The sequence below is a fragment of the Trichomycterus rosablanca genome, chromosome 8 (assembly GCF_030014385.1).
Source record: "Trichomycterus rosablanca isolate fTriRos1 chromosome 8, fTriRos1.hap1, whole genome shotgun sequence".
Taxonomy (NCBI): domain Eukaryota; kingdom Metazoa; phylum Chordata; class Actinopteri; order Siluriformes; family Trichomycteridae; genus Trichomycterus; species Trichomycterus rosablanca.
In genome coordinates, this window is record NC_085995.1 from 39,190,188 (window position 1) to 39,205,668 (window position 15,481).

A 15,481-nucleotide genomic window follows, 5' to 3' on the forward strand; every position below is an offset into this window, starting at 1 on the left:
TTTTTCCAGCGCCATACCAACTTTTTAATGCTGTAAGCAAAACTGTTTTTGGTTGTGTGGCACAGCCACTGATGCAGCACTGCTTTCACATCATCACATGAAAATCTTCTTCCCCTTAAAGCTTCTTTGAGCTTCCAAAAAGGTGGAAATCAGATGGAGCTAAATCTGGACTATAAGTGTCTCTCAGACACGACCGATTACGCCTCCTCCCACCCTCACCGCTTATAAAATATTATAAAATATATTAAATATAAAAGTGTGGAAGATCCCTTGTATAATTGACTACCCGGCCAGCCGATAGCACAGCTGAGATTCGAACCTGGATTTCAGCAGTGGTGGGCTAGCATGATACTCCATTTCTCTTATATCTGTATCTGTAAAGCTTCCACAAACGGAAACATCAAAAATATCAAGAATAAAGACAGAATAATAAAAAACGTATATAAAAGGACACAAGCCATAATTGTTGTCTATTTTTATTTTTACATGACTTTGAAACAGGGCTGAAACGTTTCACTCTGCCCTCGTATGCTGCATCCCAGCATAAATTCACGGTGAAGATTAAAATGAAAGAGACGGATTTCTCATCAGTACACAGATAAAGACAGTTAGAGAAAAAACAGTACCATTCACACCATATCTGACCTGACATGCTGATTTTTCACTCATTAAGACTTTAGGTTGGCATTATTCTAAATATGCAAACCGTTACGAGAGAGGATGAACACGTTGACGATTTGCAGGAACGAAAACGGAGTGTGATCTGCAAATTATAGCAAAAACGTCTCACCCTGATCAAATACAGTACACTTCTACACCTGTGCCAACCGACCACCACGCCTGCGGTCAATCGCACCTATAAGGGAACATTTATGACACTTTTCCGACTACCCTACGTCCACCATATCTCATGGCGTCACCATCTGAAAACAGCTCGGCTCTGGATGAATATTGCACACTGCTCAGTAGAAACGAAAGCCCGGCTGAAGAGATGCGTCGCTGGTCAGAGGAAGTGTGTGTAGTGGCGGGGAGATCCAGTCTGCACCCACAGCGAGCTGTTTGCAGTGCAGACCTTCATGAAGCCACGGTCCACAGTCCCACTCACCCTAGAAGCAGCTCCAGAGACCTGCACATAAAAGGAAACACCGGTGCGTCACACCCCAACAAAATCCTAGTTGTCCAGTCATGGACTGTGGGAGGAAACCCAGACAGACACGGGGAGAACATGCAAACTCCACACAGAAAGGACCTCAACCGCTCCACCTGTGGATCGAACCCAGGACCTTCTTGCTGCGAGGCGACAGTGCTACCCTCCGAGCCACCGTGCCGCCCCGTCGTTCAATTGAAAGTGTAGAATAACACACTGGGTACGGCATGATCTGTTCCAGATTTGGATATGTATGTTGTAAAGTGGCAAGAGGGCACTGGGTTCCGGGGCTTTGAATATCAGGCAGGGGACACATGGCATTACATTAACCTAACCATTGAAGGGGACACACATCATATCACCCTTAGCGCAGGTCCCAAGCCTAGATAAATAAGATGGTTGCATCAACAAGGGCATCTGACGTAAAAACTGTGCCAAATTAATTGTGAGGATGAATGATCTGCTAAGACGCCCCGCAACCAAAGCAGCCCACAGGAGTCATTTACATTATTTAAGGGCGCATTCACATGAGAATAATTTTGCATTAAAACGTCATCAAAGTGCGAATATGAGCTGAATCTGCATCAGTGTGGATCTGGATTCTCCTCCCTGTTTCACTTTTAAACTTGTGTTACAGCTCCAGCTTCTGACAAATGCTGAGAATCAGAATCAGCTTCTCCCAGAGTCTAAAACGCTTCTGGTTGAGAATAAAGCTTAACGTGGTTTAATGTAGTAAAAGAAGGAGACAGGAGCACTAAACTTCTCTTCATTATTACTGCTCATAAGTTCCTCCACTAATCACATTCCTCACTCGCTGTTTTACTACGATAAGTCACGGTAAGCCTCGTTTGTACGGCCCGAGTCGCTTTTACCACGTCATGTCTCATTGTAGGAGCTTTGAAAAGGTCAGCGACAAACTGGGCTAAGCAGCACCGCCACACTCCATAGGAAACAACGGCGCAAAAGTGGTTTTACCGCTTCTCATGTGAACGCGCCCTAAGTCTGTGGCCGTCTGCTGAGGTTCAGTATCAGCACTGTAAGAGGAATATTGCTACTATTTGTTTATGTAGTTGTTTTACGCCTTGCTTATATGTGCTGCTCTTATGTTGTTGTTTAAATGCACTCTTATACCAATTTCTTTCCAGAAATGAAGGATTGTTTTCATTTTAGTTTGGTCTTCAGTATTGAATAATGTCTGTACCACTTACTTCCTTCTCGGGCTGAACAGCAGCACTAAGCCGAGGAGAATCTGAGGTTGTCGACCTGATTCATCTTGAGGTGGTTATCCAGAATATGGAAGAGCTCCTGGATGTTCGGTACGTACCCTGACTGCAGCTTTGACCAAATGGGAACGTCTGTGAGAAGAAAAAGATCAGAATTACATGCAATAGTGAATATGTTCACTATTCATCGCCATATCCAAGCCTTCATTCATGTGTTTATACCTATATGTATATATCGTTATAATCTATATTATCATCTACGTATATATTAATATTATTATTCATACCTACAGTACAGGCCAAAAGTTTGGACACACCTTCTCATTCCTGTGGTTTTTCTTAATTTTTTTTTAAATTTTCTACATTGTAGATTAATACTAAAGACGTCCAAACTATGAAGGAACACATATGGAATTATGTAGTAAACAAAAAAGTGTTAAACAAACCAGAATATGTTTTATATTTTAGATTCTTTAAAGTAGCCATCTTTTGCTTTAATGACAGATTTGCACACTCTTTGAAATTTTCTCAACCAGCTTTATTAGGTTTCCACCTGGAATGGTTTTCAATGAATGTTTGTGCCTTGTCTAGAGTGAATTTTTGGAATTTGTTGCTTTTTTAATGTGTTTGAGACCATCAGTTTGGTTGTGCAGAGGTAGAGTTGGTAAAATATAAAACATATTCTGGTTTGTTTAACACTTTTTGGTTCACTACATAATTCTTCATAGTTTGGATGTCTTCAGTATTAATCTATAATGTAGAAAATAAAAATAATCAAGAAAAAACATTGAAGAGAAGGTGTGTCCAAACTTTTGGCCTGTACTGTATATATAATATTATATTGTTTATATTTAATATTTATCCCTATATATACCTATATATATACAGTGTATCACAAAAGTGAGTACACCCCTCACATTTCTGCAGATATTGAAGTATATCTTTTCATGGGACAACACTGACAAAATGACACTTTGACACAATGAAAAGTAGTCTGTGTGCAGCTTATATAACAGTGTAAATTTATTCTTCCCTCAAAATAACTCAATATACAGCCATTAATGTCTAAACCACTGGCAACAAAAGTGAGTACACCCCTAAGAGACTACACCCCTAAATGTCCAAATTGAGCACTGCTTGTCATTTTCCCTCCAAAATGTCATGTGATTTGTTAGTGTTACTAGGTCTCAGGTGTGCATAGGGAGCAGGTGTGTTCAATTTAGTAGTACAGCTCTCACACTCTCTCATACTGGTCACTGAAAGTTCCAACATGGCACCTCATGGCAAAGAACTCTCTGAGGATCTTAAAAGACGAATTGTTGCGCTACATGAAGATGGCCAAGGCTACAAGAAGATTGCCAACACCCTGAAACTGAGCTGCAGCACAGTGGCCAAGATCATCCAGCGTTTTAAAAGAGCAGGGTCCACTCAGAACAGACCTCGCGTTGGTCGTCCAAAGAAGCTGAGTGCACGTGCTCAGCGTCACATCCAACTGCTGTCTTTGAAAGATAGGCGCAGGAGTGCTGTCAGCATTGCTGCAGAGATTGAAAAGGTGGGGGGTCAGCCTGTCAGTGCTCAGACCATACGCCGCACACTACATCAGATTGGTCTGCATGGCCGTCACCCCAGAAGGAAGCCTCTTCTGAAGTCTCTACACAAGAAAGCCCGCAAACAGTTTGCTGAAGACATGTCAACAAAGGACATGGATTACTGGAACCATGTCCTATGGTCTGATGAGACCAAGATTAATTTGTTTGGTTCAGATGGTCTCAAGCATGTGTGGCGGCAATCAGGTGAGGAGTACAAAGATAAGTGTGTCATGCCTACAGTCAAGCATGGTGGTGGGAATGCCATGGTCTGGGGCTGCATGAGTGCAGCAGGTGTTGGGGAGTTACATTTCATTGAGGGACACATGAACTCCAATATGTACTGTGAAATACTGAAGCAGAGCATGATCCCCTCCCTCCGGAAACTGGGTCGCAGGGCAGTGTTCCAGCATGATAATGACCCCAAACACACCTCTAAGACGACCACTGCTTTATTGAAGAGGCTGAGGGTAAAGGTGATGGACTGGCCAAGCATGTCTCCAGACCTAAACCCAATAGAACATCTTTGGGGCATCCTCAAGCGGAAGGTGGAGGAGCGCAAAGTCTCAAATATCCGCCAGCTCCGTGATGTCGTCATGGAGGAGTGGAAAAGCATTCCAGTGGCAACCTGTGAAGCTCTGGTAAACTCCATGCCCAGGAGAGTTAAGGCAGTTCTGGGAAATAATGGTGGCCACACAAAATATTGACACTTCAGGAACTTTCACTAAGGGGTGTACTCACTTTTGTTGCCGGTGGTTTAGACATTAATGGCTGTATATTGAGTTATTTTGAGGGAAGAATAAATTTACACTGTTATATAAGCTGCACACAGACTACTTTTCATTGTGTCAGTGTCATTTTGTCAGTGTTGTCCCATGAAAAGATATACTTAAATATCTGCAGAAATGTGAGGGGTGTACTCACTTTTGTGATACACTGTATATAAAACAATGTATATTATTGCTCCTATTGTATATAATTATACCTATAACCAATATATTGTACATATTCATACCTATAACAATATCTTTAATTCCTTTATTTCTATATTTATATTTCCCTCTGGATAAATTAAGTATCTATCTATCTATACACTATAATGGTCAAAAGTATGTGGACAGCCCTCTTAATGACCGGATTTTGGATTTCAAATGTTTAAATGCCTCACCATTTAACGTTATCTCAAACGCTCCTGTAGACAGCAACTGAGTCTCCAACATGTTACTAAGAAAGAACGCCATGAGACATGAGAAAATCTGCAAAGAAAAAAGAACTACAATAAATAATAAGTTATCACACACCATCACTCACATATTGTTTTCTTTCTGAGCTACTTATGTTCGTGTACCTGATTTATTTTACAGACGCTACAGTAAGCTGTGTTTTATAACACAATGTTTTTTGGTTTTTTTACGCCATGCTGTCATGACCAGGCATAACATTATGAGCACTGACAGGTGAAGTGAATAACACTGAGGGGGGGGAAATTGGGTGAGCGTGAGGATTTGAACGAGTTTGACGAGGGCCAAACTGTGATGGCTAGACGACCGGGTCAGAGCATCTCCAAAACTGCAGCTCTTGTGGGGTATTCCCGGTCTGCAGTGGTCAGTATACAGTGTTAAACCAGCGGCGGGCTCATCGATGCACGTGGGGAGCGAAGGCTGGCCCGTGTGGTCCGATCCAGCAGACGAGCTACTGTAGCTCAAACTGCTGAAGAAGTTCATGCTGGTTCTGATAGGGCTGCATACAGGGCTGCATAGCCGCAGACCTGTCAGGGTGCCCATGCTGACCCCTGTCGACCGAAAGCGCCAACAATGGGCAGATGTGACCCAAACAAGATTATTTAAATACAGCTTATTTTTACCCAATTATTCAGATTTAAAGTAAGCTCAACCAAACGAAGCCTGAAGCCGTATTTACTAAAAACGCATGAATGTGTTTGATATTTACAAGGTCGCTATCAGCGGTCTGTTACCAGTAAACCATAGACCACAGAAACTGGGAAAAATCAGCATCTTTTCTTGGAGTGCATCTGTTTTAATGGCTGCAGGTACATTCCAGGGGGAAAAAAAGAAAATAAAAGTCGTACCTTATTTTCTTGACCCCAGGACCAAACTCGTGGCGTGTTCATCCCGAGCATCTGAAATGGATTCTGTCCGGTGACGATCAGGGCGATCGTGAGCAGTTTGAAGTAGGAAATGAAATTTGCGATGTATCTGCGGATTCAGAGAGAGGGGACAAAAACACACACAAACAAGAACCGGTCACAAAACGTTCAGTGTTGGCTGGTTTGGGATCGAAGGGTACGTCCTGGAGTGAAGATCTAGAATAATACCATTCTGTGGTCGTAAACTTACTTGTTGAGGAGTTTGGGGGGGTAGTTTTCTCCCTCGATTCGGATGTCCGGGTACAGCTGGCCGATAGACCGAGAGTACTCCTGGAACACCTTACTGTACCCTCAGGAGATACTGAAACGTGACAAATCAAAGACAGATTATGACGATGACCATGTTTCTGCATTTCCCCCTTTACCTTATAATCTAGTCAACCCCAATTCTATCGTAACTACCTCCGCCGCACGTCACCCCAAGAGCTGCAGACTATCACGTGCCCCCTCCGACACACGTGCAGTCGCCACGAGCGGTATCTCACAGTACCGAGAGTTAAGCACTGCTGTTTGTGAATCATCCATCAGACCGTATTTGATACAGCAACGAGAAACCCCGGCGACCTCCCTCCCTCGGGCACAGCCAATTGTGTCTGTTGGATGTTTGTTTGTTTGGGTTTACTGCCATATCAGCAACATACTGGCTATATCCATGGGATAGACAGATATTGAAACTACATCAATATTTGTTCAGATCATTTGTTTTATATCAAGTCTGTCTAAAACAAGTCTTTCATGTTCTCAACCCTATAAAAGTCATTCCAACAAAATATGTTTAATTGTAAGGGTTGTAGCACATAACTGACAGGTTGGTGCCTACTCGCCAACCGGGAGGTGTCGGTGGGTAAGGGCAGTATGACCAATTTGGCACCTGGTTATAATGGTCTGGTCTTGCCTTGTTGATTGTTGGATGCCCGGCTAGGTTGATACCATAACTCAAGATCTCAGAGGTGGCGGGTTTAAGCATTAGACACCTGAGCACCTGTGTTTTTAGAACTACACACTACATGTTATTTCAATGTTATTTCAAAAAAGGAACAGATTTAACTTGCATTACACATGTACAAGTACAAGGCAACAAAATGCAGTTTAGCATCTGACCAGAAGTGCAATAAGCAGCAAGAAGTGCAGGATGTACAGTATCTATGATATACATTATTTACAGGATACAGGCAGTGGTATGAACAAGATATACAGTTGAATATATTATAGAATGTACTATAAACAAGATATATAGATGAGATGGGTGGAAGTGGAGTCCCTGTGATGCACTGGGCCGTTTTCACCACGGCCGAAGATAGGTGGTGTTTCTCGAGTGTCCTCAGGAAGAAGAGGCGCTGGTGAGCCTTCTTGTTGGTGTTGGTGGTCCAGGACAGGTCCTCCGATATGTGGGTCCCCAAGAACCTGAAGCTGGAGACACGTTCAACAGCTATCCCGTCGATGTGGATGGGGTCATGCGTGCTTCCTCCCTCCCTCCTGAAGTCCACGATGAGCTCAGTGAGGAACAGTGTTGATAATAATACATCATCTGTGAATTTCCTATTTATACCCCGTTCTAATGATGCTCTATTGAATTCAGATCTGGTGACTGGGAAGGCCCTTGAAGTACAATGAACTCAATGCGATGGTTATGGAAATAATCAAAGATAATTACATGGTGCTTTATCAACCCTTTCTTAAACAATTAATTCATAATTCATAAAACATTTCTTTTTTTTTTTTTATCATGTACAGTTAAGGATGAAATTTATTCCTTGAATACTAGGAAAGGATTAGGATGGATGAGGAAACCTGTGCACGGATTACTGTTAACCCTCCAGTGCTCCATACAGAAAGCCAGTTAGTAAATATTGGCTTTTAATTATCAGTTCTCCTGTAGAAACAAAACAAAGCTTAAACCTTCTTCAACAACCAACCATATTCTGGTGTGTAGTTGGAATAGTGAGTAAAATTAGTAGTCATGTACGGAACACCGTGATTCAACGTTTTGCATGGAAAAGAACCTGTCATTGTGCTAGCCAGTTAGCATGCTAACGTCCTGCTCAACCAGGAACGCAAACAACGACTAAATATTTTATTTTAACTATTTATCTGTTCGTTTCGTCTTGAGGACAAATTACACAAATACTAAATTAGATCAAACAACGAGCCTGTCAGACAGGACCTACCCAAATAGGATTATTTAACAACAGAGGCGGGCTGTATCCTAAATCGCTTCACGCTCCCTACACAGGCACACTACACACAGTAAGACAAAATGGAGTACACAAGCAATATAGTGCACTAATAAGTACACATACTCACATTTAGGACACAGCCTTAATTTGTGCCACAAAGCAAAGCCTATTTATTAGACAATAATTTAATGCTAAAACTAACGCATTTTGGAGTCAGACAGGCAATCAACAATAATAAACGCTCCTCACCAGAACTGGAACTTGAGTACCGGTCCAGTGTAAAGTTTAGATTTGCTGTGTTTCTGCGGATACAGGTCTGGATCCTCCATGCTGCTCTGAGCGGCCTGCTGCTGCTGCTGCTGCTGCTGTAGCTGCTCACTGCCAGACCTGCCCAGGTACAGATCCTTCACCGTGACCGCTGTGAACAGCAGCAGTGCTGTTAATATACCTGTCTGGCTGTATTCAGCCATTTTCCATCTAATTAACTACAGGACTTGCATTAAATACAAAGTCCAGGGTCACCACAGCACTCACTGGCCGATTCACGGCTGAAATTAGAGGATTAACAGATTTCAAAATAAAAGTCCCACAAAGCGACCACGATATGCGCGATCTGCTGGTGAAACGCCGAAACGTCTCTTTTCGTTCTTTCCTGAACTGCAAACTGGTGTTTATGGGGAGAATTTGTCAGGAATGTCAGCTCTCATTTCTAATGGTGCCACATGAAATGAAAAGTGGATGAAATGAAAGTTTGTCAGCTCATCATCTAAAACTTAATCCCAGCAAGACAGAGCTGTTACTTATTTCAATCTCTCTTGATGACTCCCAGATCAGACCATCTGATAATGTACAAAACTTTGGGTGTTGTCCTGGATAACCAGCTGACCTTCTCTCCTCATGTAGCCAACATGACAAGATCGTGCCGGTTCCTCCTCTACAACATCAAGAAGATTCGGCCATTTCTCTCCATGGAAGCTACTCAGATTCTTCCAGTCCAGTCGCTTGTGATCTTACGGTTGGACTACTGCAACTCCCTCCTGGCAGGTGCTCCTATTTCCACTATTAAACCCTTGCAGCTCATTCAAAATGCAACCTAAATACTGCCACATCATCCCACCGCTGTCACATCATCACCCCACTGCTGCGTTCTCTTCACTGGCTTCCTGTAGCTGCATTCAGTTTAAAACACTGATGCCAAAAATGCCATACAATGCCAAAAATGGACCAGCCCCAAGCTACCTTTAAGGTCTAATAAAACCTCGCTCTGTACCGCGCACCCTACACGACATTAGTCTGGCTTGTCTTGATCCTCCACCCAGGACTCGAGGAAGACGAGCATCAAGGTTTTTCTCTGTACTGGCACCCAAGTGGTGGAACGAACTTCCCCTGTCTGTCTGAACATCTGAGTCTCTCGCTGTCTTTAAAAAACGATTAAAAACCTTCATCACCTCTTTACTAAACACTTAAGCTGACTTGTACTTACTAACGTTCTTATTTATTTCTTGCATTAAAAACGAAAACTCTGGTTCTAACAGCAGTTTCAGCAGATTTGTGTTCTTGGACTGTTGACTACTTAAACTAGAGTAAGGTAATGTTCACTAAGGAAGCACTTTTGTAAGTCGCTCTGGATAAGAGCGTCTGCTAAATGCTGCAAATGTAAGTGTAAATGAAAATGTTTTCAGAAGAGTGTAGGCTGTTGTGGCTGCAAAGGTCTGCCTACTGCCTAACTAACGCCTATGGTTTTGGAATAGGTTGTATACTTGTCATAGTATCTGCTATCGGCAATAAAGCATCCATTTATAACCCATATGAATAATTTATTTTGTCATTGATTTTACTTCACCTTTTTATTTTGATCAGGGTCGCAGGGTCCTCAGAACAGGGAAGAATACACTGTGAAGGGTTCTTGTCTTTTAAAAGTCATCACACCTTCACATTAGTGAACTGATTACTGTATTGCTCCTAGGTATAAATAGATGTGATAAGTGCTCCTTGTCCACAATCACGTTTTTATTTAATATTCTCTTTCGTCTTTGTATTATTGTATATATGTTTCGAAACGTTATTATTGCCTTTGTGTTTTCTCATTAGCAAAGCACTTTGAATGACCACAGTGTATGAAAGTTGCTGTACAAACAAACTTGCTTGCACGGTACCCTAAGGTACGGTAAGTTTTTAAATCTGTGCTCCCACATTTAGTAGTTGTTTTCATTACAAAGTGACCAGTACTGTACCTAAATACCCATGCTAAATTTGGTTATCGTTCTTGACCAGGGTACCAATGGGTGGAGTGAGAAAAAGTTGACTGACAGTTGATTGGTCAAACAGAAGCACCACTACTTCTGTGAGACAAAAAAGCGCAAACAGAAATCATACTGTTGTCGTTATTGCTATTGTTTACAGTTCCTGTGATGTATTTGCTCACAGTCTCACCTTTAATGACTCCTTTTACGAATACATACAGGTACAGTACGAGTAGTTTCGGAGTTAGAGTGGTACCTCAAAATGGAAAAGGATACATTACTAGCTTGTTTCGGGTGATGGGAGGAAAGCGGCGTATTAATTTAGAGCAGCCAGTCCGCCTAATGATGTTTTTGAGGCTGAGCTTAAGTCCTCAGTGACTCAAGGTGAGGTTCGAACATAGATCCCTAAGACCCTGGTCCTGTGAGACATCTATAATACTTGAATTATGCTGGTCAGGGTCTCACTGGATCCTGTGCAACACAGAAACACAAGGCGCAAGGCAGCAATACAGTCGTTCAAGGGTGCCAATCCATTGAAGGGCACCACAGACCTACCAGTTTAATCAGTTCACTTAATGCACCTATAGCATGTGGAAAGGTTGGAGGAACACCAGAATACCTGAAGGAAACCCATGCAGGGTAACCAGAGGGAAGAAAGACTGAACCCAGGTGTCTGAATTTTTTTTATTCTTCAGCAGTGTTACCAGCATGAAAAATAATCTTCTTCATATGATATGGATGAAGTTTTTTTTTTTGAAGTTTATAACCAGACACGTACATAATGCTTGGCAAATGCTTAAACACCTAAAACACAAAACACATTTAAAATAAAAGTTCATCTGGTCAAAACACAATAAATATAAGTCATGGTACAAAAAAAAAGTAAAAAAAAAAAAAAGAAACAGTACTGTCAGATCACTGAACCCTCTGGATGTGGGTGTGGAATCACTGTAGACCGCACCACATGGGTTCGGGGTACTTCAGAAAACCTTTAGCAGTAAATACAGATCACTGCTACATCTAACAAACGCATGTTAAGTCTCTGCTATGCACAGCACAAGCTACGTATTACGTATTATCATCCACAAACGTTGCCAACTTCTTTGGGCTTAAGGGCATCTGAGATAGACAGACACAGAGCGTGTACTAACTGTGTACTAAGGTCTGATGAGTCCACCTGAAATTGCTGTTGCAAATGATGGACGTTATTGTTGTTCTCCCGGCCAAAAAGAGTGTCTGTCATAGTTTAGGGAGGTGTCAGAACCAATGACCTGGGTAACCTGCACATCTGTGAAGGGGTACATACACATTTTGGAACAACATACACTAGTCAACGTCTTTTCAGGTGAGGTCTATGCTTGTAAATGCAAGACAATGCCGAATCAGATTCTGCGTATTAAGTGGGTGCAGGTGCTAGACTGGACTGCCTGCAGTCTACCATTGAGAATATGTGGAGCGATATAAAACACAACATGCACACAACAATGCAAATGTCAGACTCTTGAGCATTTGAAGTGTTAGATTATGCTGGAATGGGAGAATTATTCCACTTTCACCAATAAAACTGCCGGTGTTTTTAGTTCCCAACCAGTTACAGTATGTTGTTAAAGGGAAAGGTGATATTTAGGGCTGTCGAAGTTAACGCGATAATAACGCATTAACGCGATTTCAATTTAACGCGATTAAAAATAATAGTGCCGTTAACGCAAATTCTAGTTAATGTTGAGACTTGACTGGTAGAACTACAACGCTCGGTTACATTATGTTAACATTATGTTAAAACAAACGTTTTAATGTCGGACTTGCCACCGTTTTTCATTTGCGGTTTGTTAGCATAATGTAACCGAGCGTTGTAGTGATGCACTTATAAAGAAATAAATACACGCTATATTCACAAGTTGTCGGGAGCAGAACACTTTTATTAACTTATTCTGTTAAGGTACCAAATACCGGAAAGCTGAGTCAAGCACGTTAGTCCATGCACTATGGAAGCCCCAAAGGGTCAAAACACACTCACTTCGTGTAGAAACGGCCATCAAACCATTGTCACAATACAACCACAGAAAAGTCTGTTACAATAACTACGCCTTATCCCACCTAAAGCACCGCTGATCTACAATGTTTGCTGATGGAGAAATTCTAACCTACAATCTGACATTTACTGCCTAGTATGTGAGTGAATAAAACTCCCTTACAGTTTTCTCTTGTCCCAGCAGTTTTTAACATCAGTACATTTAGCATAAAATGTGTTCACCATTTTAATTGTAACATTTCACATAAAAATCCTTGTTTTCTATAACATTTACACAGATTTTTTTTAATGCGATTAATCGCGATTAACTATATGAAATTCTGAGATTAATCGCGATTAAAAATTTTAATCGTTTGACAGCCCTAGTGATATTATATAGCGCCCCTGTCCCAACATTTTTGGAAAAGGATGCAGCCATCAAATATAGAATGAGTGTATATAATGAGAGTACATCTACACAACAATAAAACGGATTAGTTAAAAACATTCAACATTTTGTCTTTTGTACTATTTTAGGTAAATACAGGTCAAACGGGATTTGCAAATTATTGCTGTATATTTTTATTTACATTTTGGAAGTTATAAAACACAAAACTCTTTTTTTTTGTTAGTCTGTTTTAATGAGTCTTGGTGGCATTTCTAATGTTAATAATTCCGATCCTGATTTGATCACATTATACAGCATAAGTTTTCCATGGTCCCACAATCATGCACTTTTAGTATCAGTTTACGCTCCTTGCATGCAGATTCATCATTTCTTATTTGCCAAGACGACATGAAGCTATTCAGGACAACGATGCCAACAAAATAAATCCGGTTCAAATGCCATTTACATGAAATTCCTGGGAAAAAAGCTAAACAAAACAAATAGTGCAAATAAATCAGTCCCACTTAAATCTCCTGGCCTTCCTGTGATTTAAAGCTCTCTGCATCATCTGGATGATTAGGGCTCCAAATAAATGACTGAATAAATTTTCCACAGAAGATTCTGACTTGTTTTCTTCCCCTAAAATATTGGTGCATTTTGTGGAACTGAATTTGAGAACAAACCACATACACTGATCAGTCATAACATTAGAACCACCTCCTTGTTTCTACACTCACTGTCCATTTTATCAGCTCCACTTACCATATAGAAGCACTTTGTAGTTCTACAATTACTGACTGTAATCCATCTGTTTCTCTGAATGCTTTCACCCTGTTCTTCAATGGTCAGGACCCCCACAGTATTATTTAGGTGGTGGATGATTCTCAGCACTGCAGTGACCCTGACATGGTGGTGGTGTGTTAGTGTGTGTTGTGCTGGTATGAGTGGATCAGACACGGCAGCGCTGCTGGAGTTTTTAAACACCTCACTGTCACTGCTGGACTGAGAATACTCCACCAACCAAAAATATCCAGCCAACAGCGCCCCATGGGCAGCGTCCTGTGAGCACTGATGAAGGTCTAGAAGATGACCGACTCAAACAGCAGCAATAGATGAGCGATCGTCTCTGACTTTACATCTACAAGGTGGACCAACTAGGTAGGAGTGTCTAATTGAGTGGACACGGTATTTAAAAACTCCAGCAGCGCTGCTGTGTCTGATCCACTCATACCAGCACAACACACACTAACACACCAGCACCATGTCAGTGTCCCTGCAGTGCTGAGAATGATCCACCACCCAAATAATACCTGCTCTGTGGGGGTCCTGTGGGGGTCCTGACCATTGAAGAACAGGGTGAAAGGGGGCTAACAAAGCATGCAGAGAAACAGATGGACTACAGTCAGTAATTGTAAAACTTCAAAGTGCTTCTATATGGTAAGTGGAGCTGATAAAATGGACAGTAAGTGTAGAAACAAGGAGGTGGTTTTAATGTTATGGCTGATCGGTGTATGTTGCATTATTTACAATTCACTTGTTTTCTTTAAAATATTATTATATATAATAATAAACGAATGCAACACCTTCTTGAGGAACGTGAATCCATTAGTTCAGTTCCTAATAACTTAAGACGATTAAATAAACGCGTGTTTACGACGTGCTTTATTGCACTCAGTAATCTCTTGGTGACGGATGCTGGCGGATGAATCCGTGAGTGCTGGAACGTAAGCTGGGTGGTATTTAGACGTAAGCTGGGTGGCAATTACAGATTAGAGAGAATCTATATGGCCAAAAGTATTTGGACACCTGAACATAAGCTTGTTGAGCATCCCATTTCAAAACTAATGCTATTAAAACAGAGCAAAAGAACAAAAGCCACTCTTATGAGAAGTCTGTGAGAATTTGTGCCCACTCAGTCAACGGATTTTCCAGGTCATTCCAAAGCTGTTCAGTAGGCTGAGGTCAGGACATGTCTTTATGGAACGGTCATGCTGGAACAGTCTTAATTGTTGGAAGCATATCATTTCCTTTATATAAGTGATTTGTTTGTTTGTTTGTGAGCTGTTTGCAACCGCTGTGGCTGGAACACATTTGAAACACATGAATTAAAAAACTAGACGATGTGTCCCAACACTTTTATCCATATAGTGTACACAGACACAACCAAACCACCCAAAACAGACCAGAGTTTGTTTACAATAGAGGTTTTCTGTCATAGCAAATATGAACCAAGGAAGATTGCTAGTAAATTTATACAGATGAGCCAAAACAGTATGATCACGTCCCAGAAATGGGCACGACAATAGCTATTTTGTACCAGTGATGTCACGGGCAATTAAACGGATAAATGAATTGTTTTTTTGGGCTGGTGGTTGCTGGAGCAGATATGATCAGACATAAAGACCTAAAGGACTTTCATTAGGGTGAAAGTCTCACAACACAGTGCCCAAGCAAAACCTTAGACACATCCAAAATCGCAGTACGTGAAAGCAGTACGCGAGAGCGGGTAGTGTGTCCAGATACATAGTATTCACTAAAC

The 15,481-nt window shown here is 41.4% G+C and overlaps 1 protein-coding gene across 1 annotated transcript; it reads right to left on the minus strand.

The window, feature by feature from the left end:
- Window positions 1–463: 463 nt before the first annotated feature.
- selenot2 (selenoprotein T, 2) lies at window positions 464–8,841 on the minus strand. The gene is made up of 6 exons (XM_063000876.1): window positions 8,550–8,841; window positions 6,314–6,424; window positions 6,046–6,172; window positions 5,125–5,212; window positions 2,356–2,502; window positions 464–1,126 (listed from the first exon to the last, which is right to left on the minus strand). The coding sequence occupies exons 1-5, from the start codon at window positions 8,768–8,770 to the stop codon at window positions 2,381–2,383; spliced, it is 669 nt and encodes a 222-aa protein (XP_062856946.1). The 5' UTR covers window positions 8,771–8,841; the 3' UTR covers window positions 464–1,126; window positions 2,356–2,380.
- Window positions 8,842–15,481: the final 6,640 nt, after the last annotated feature.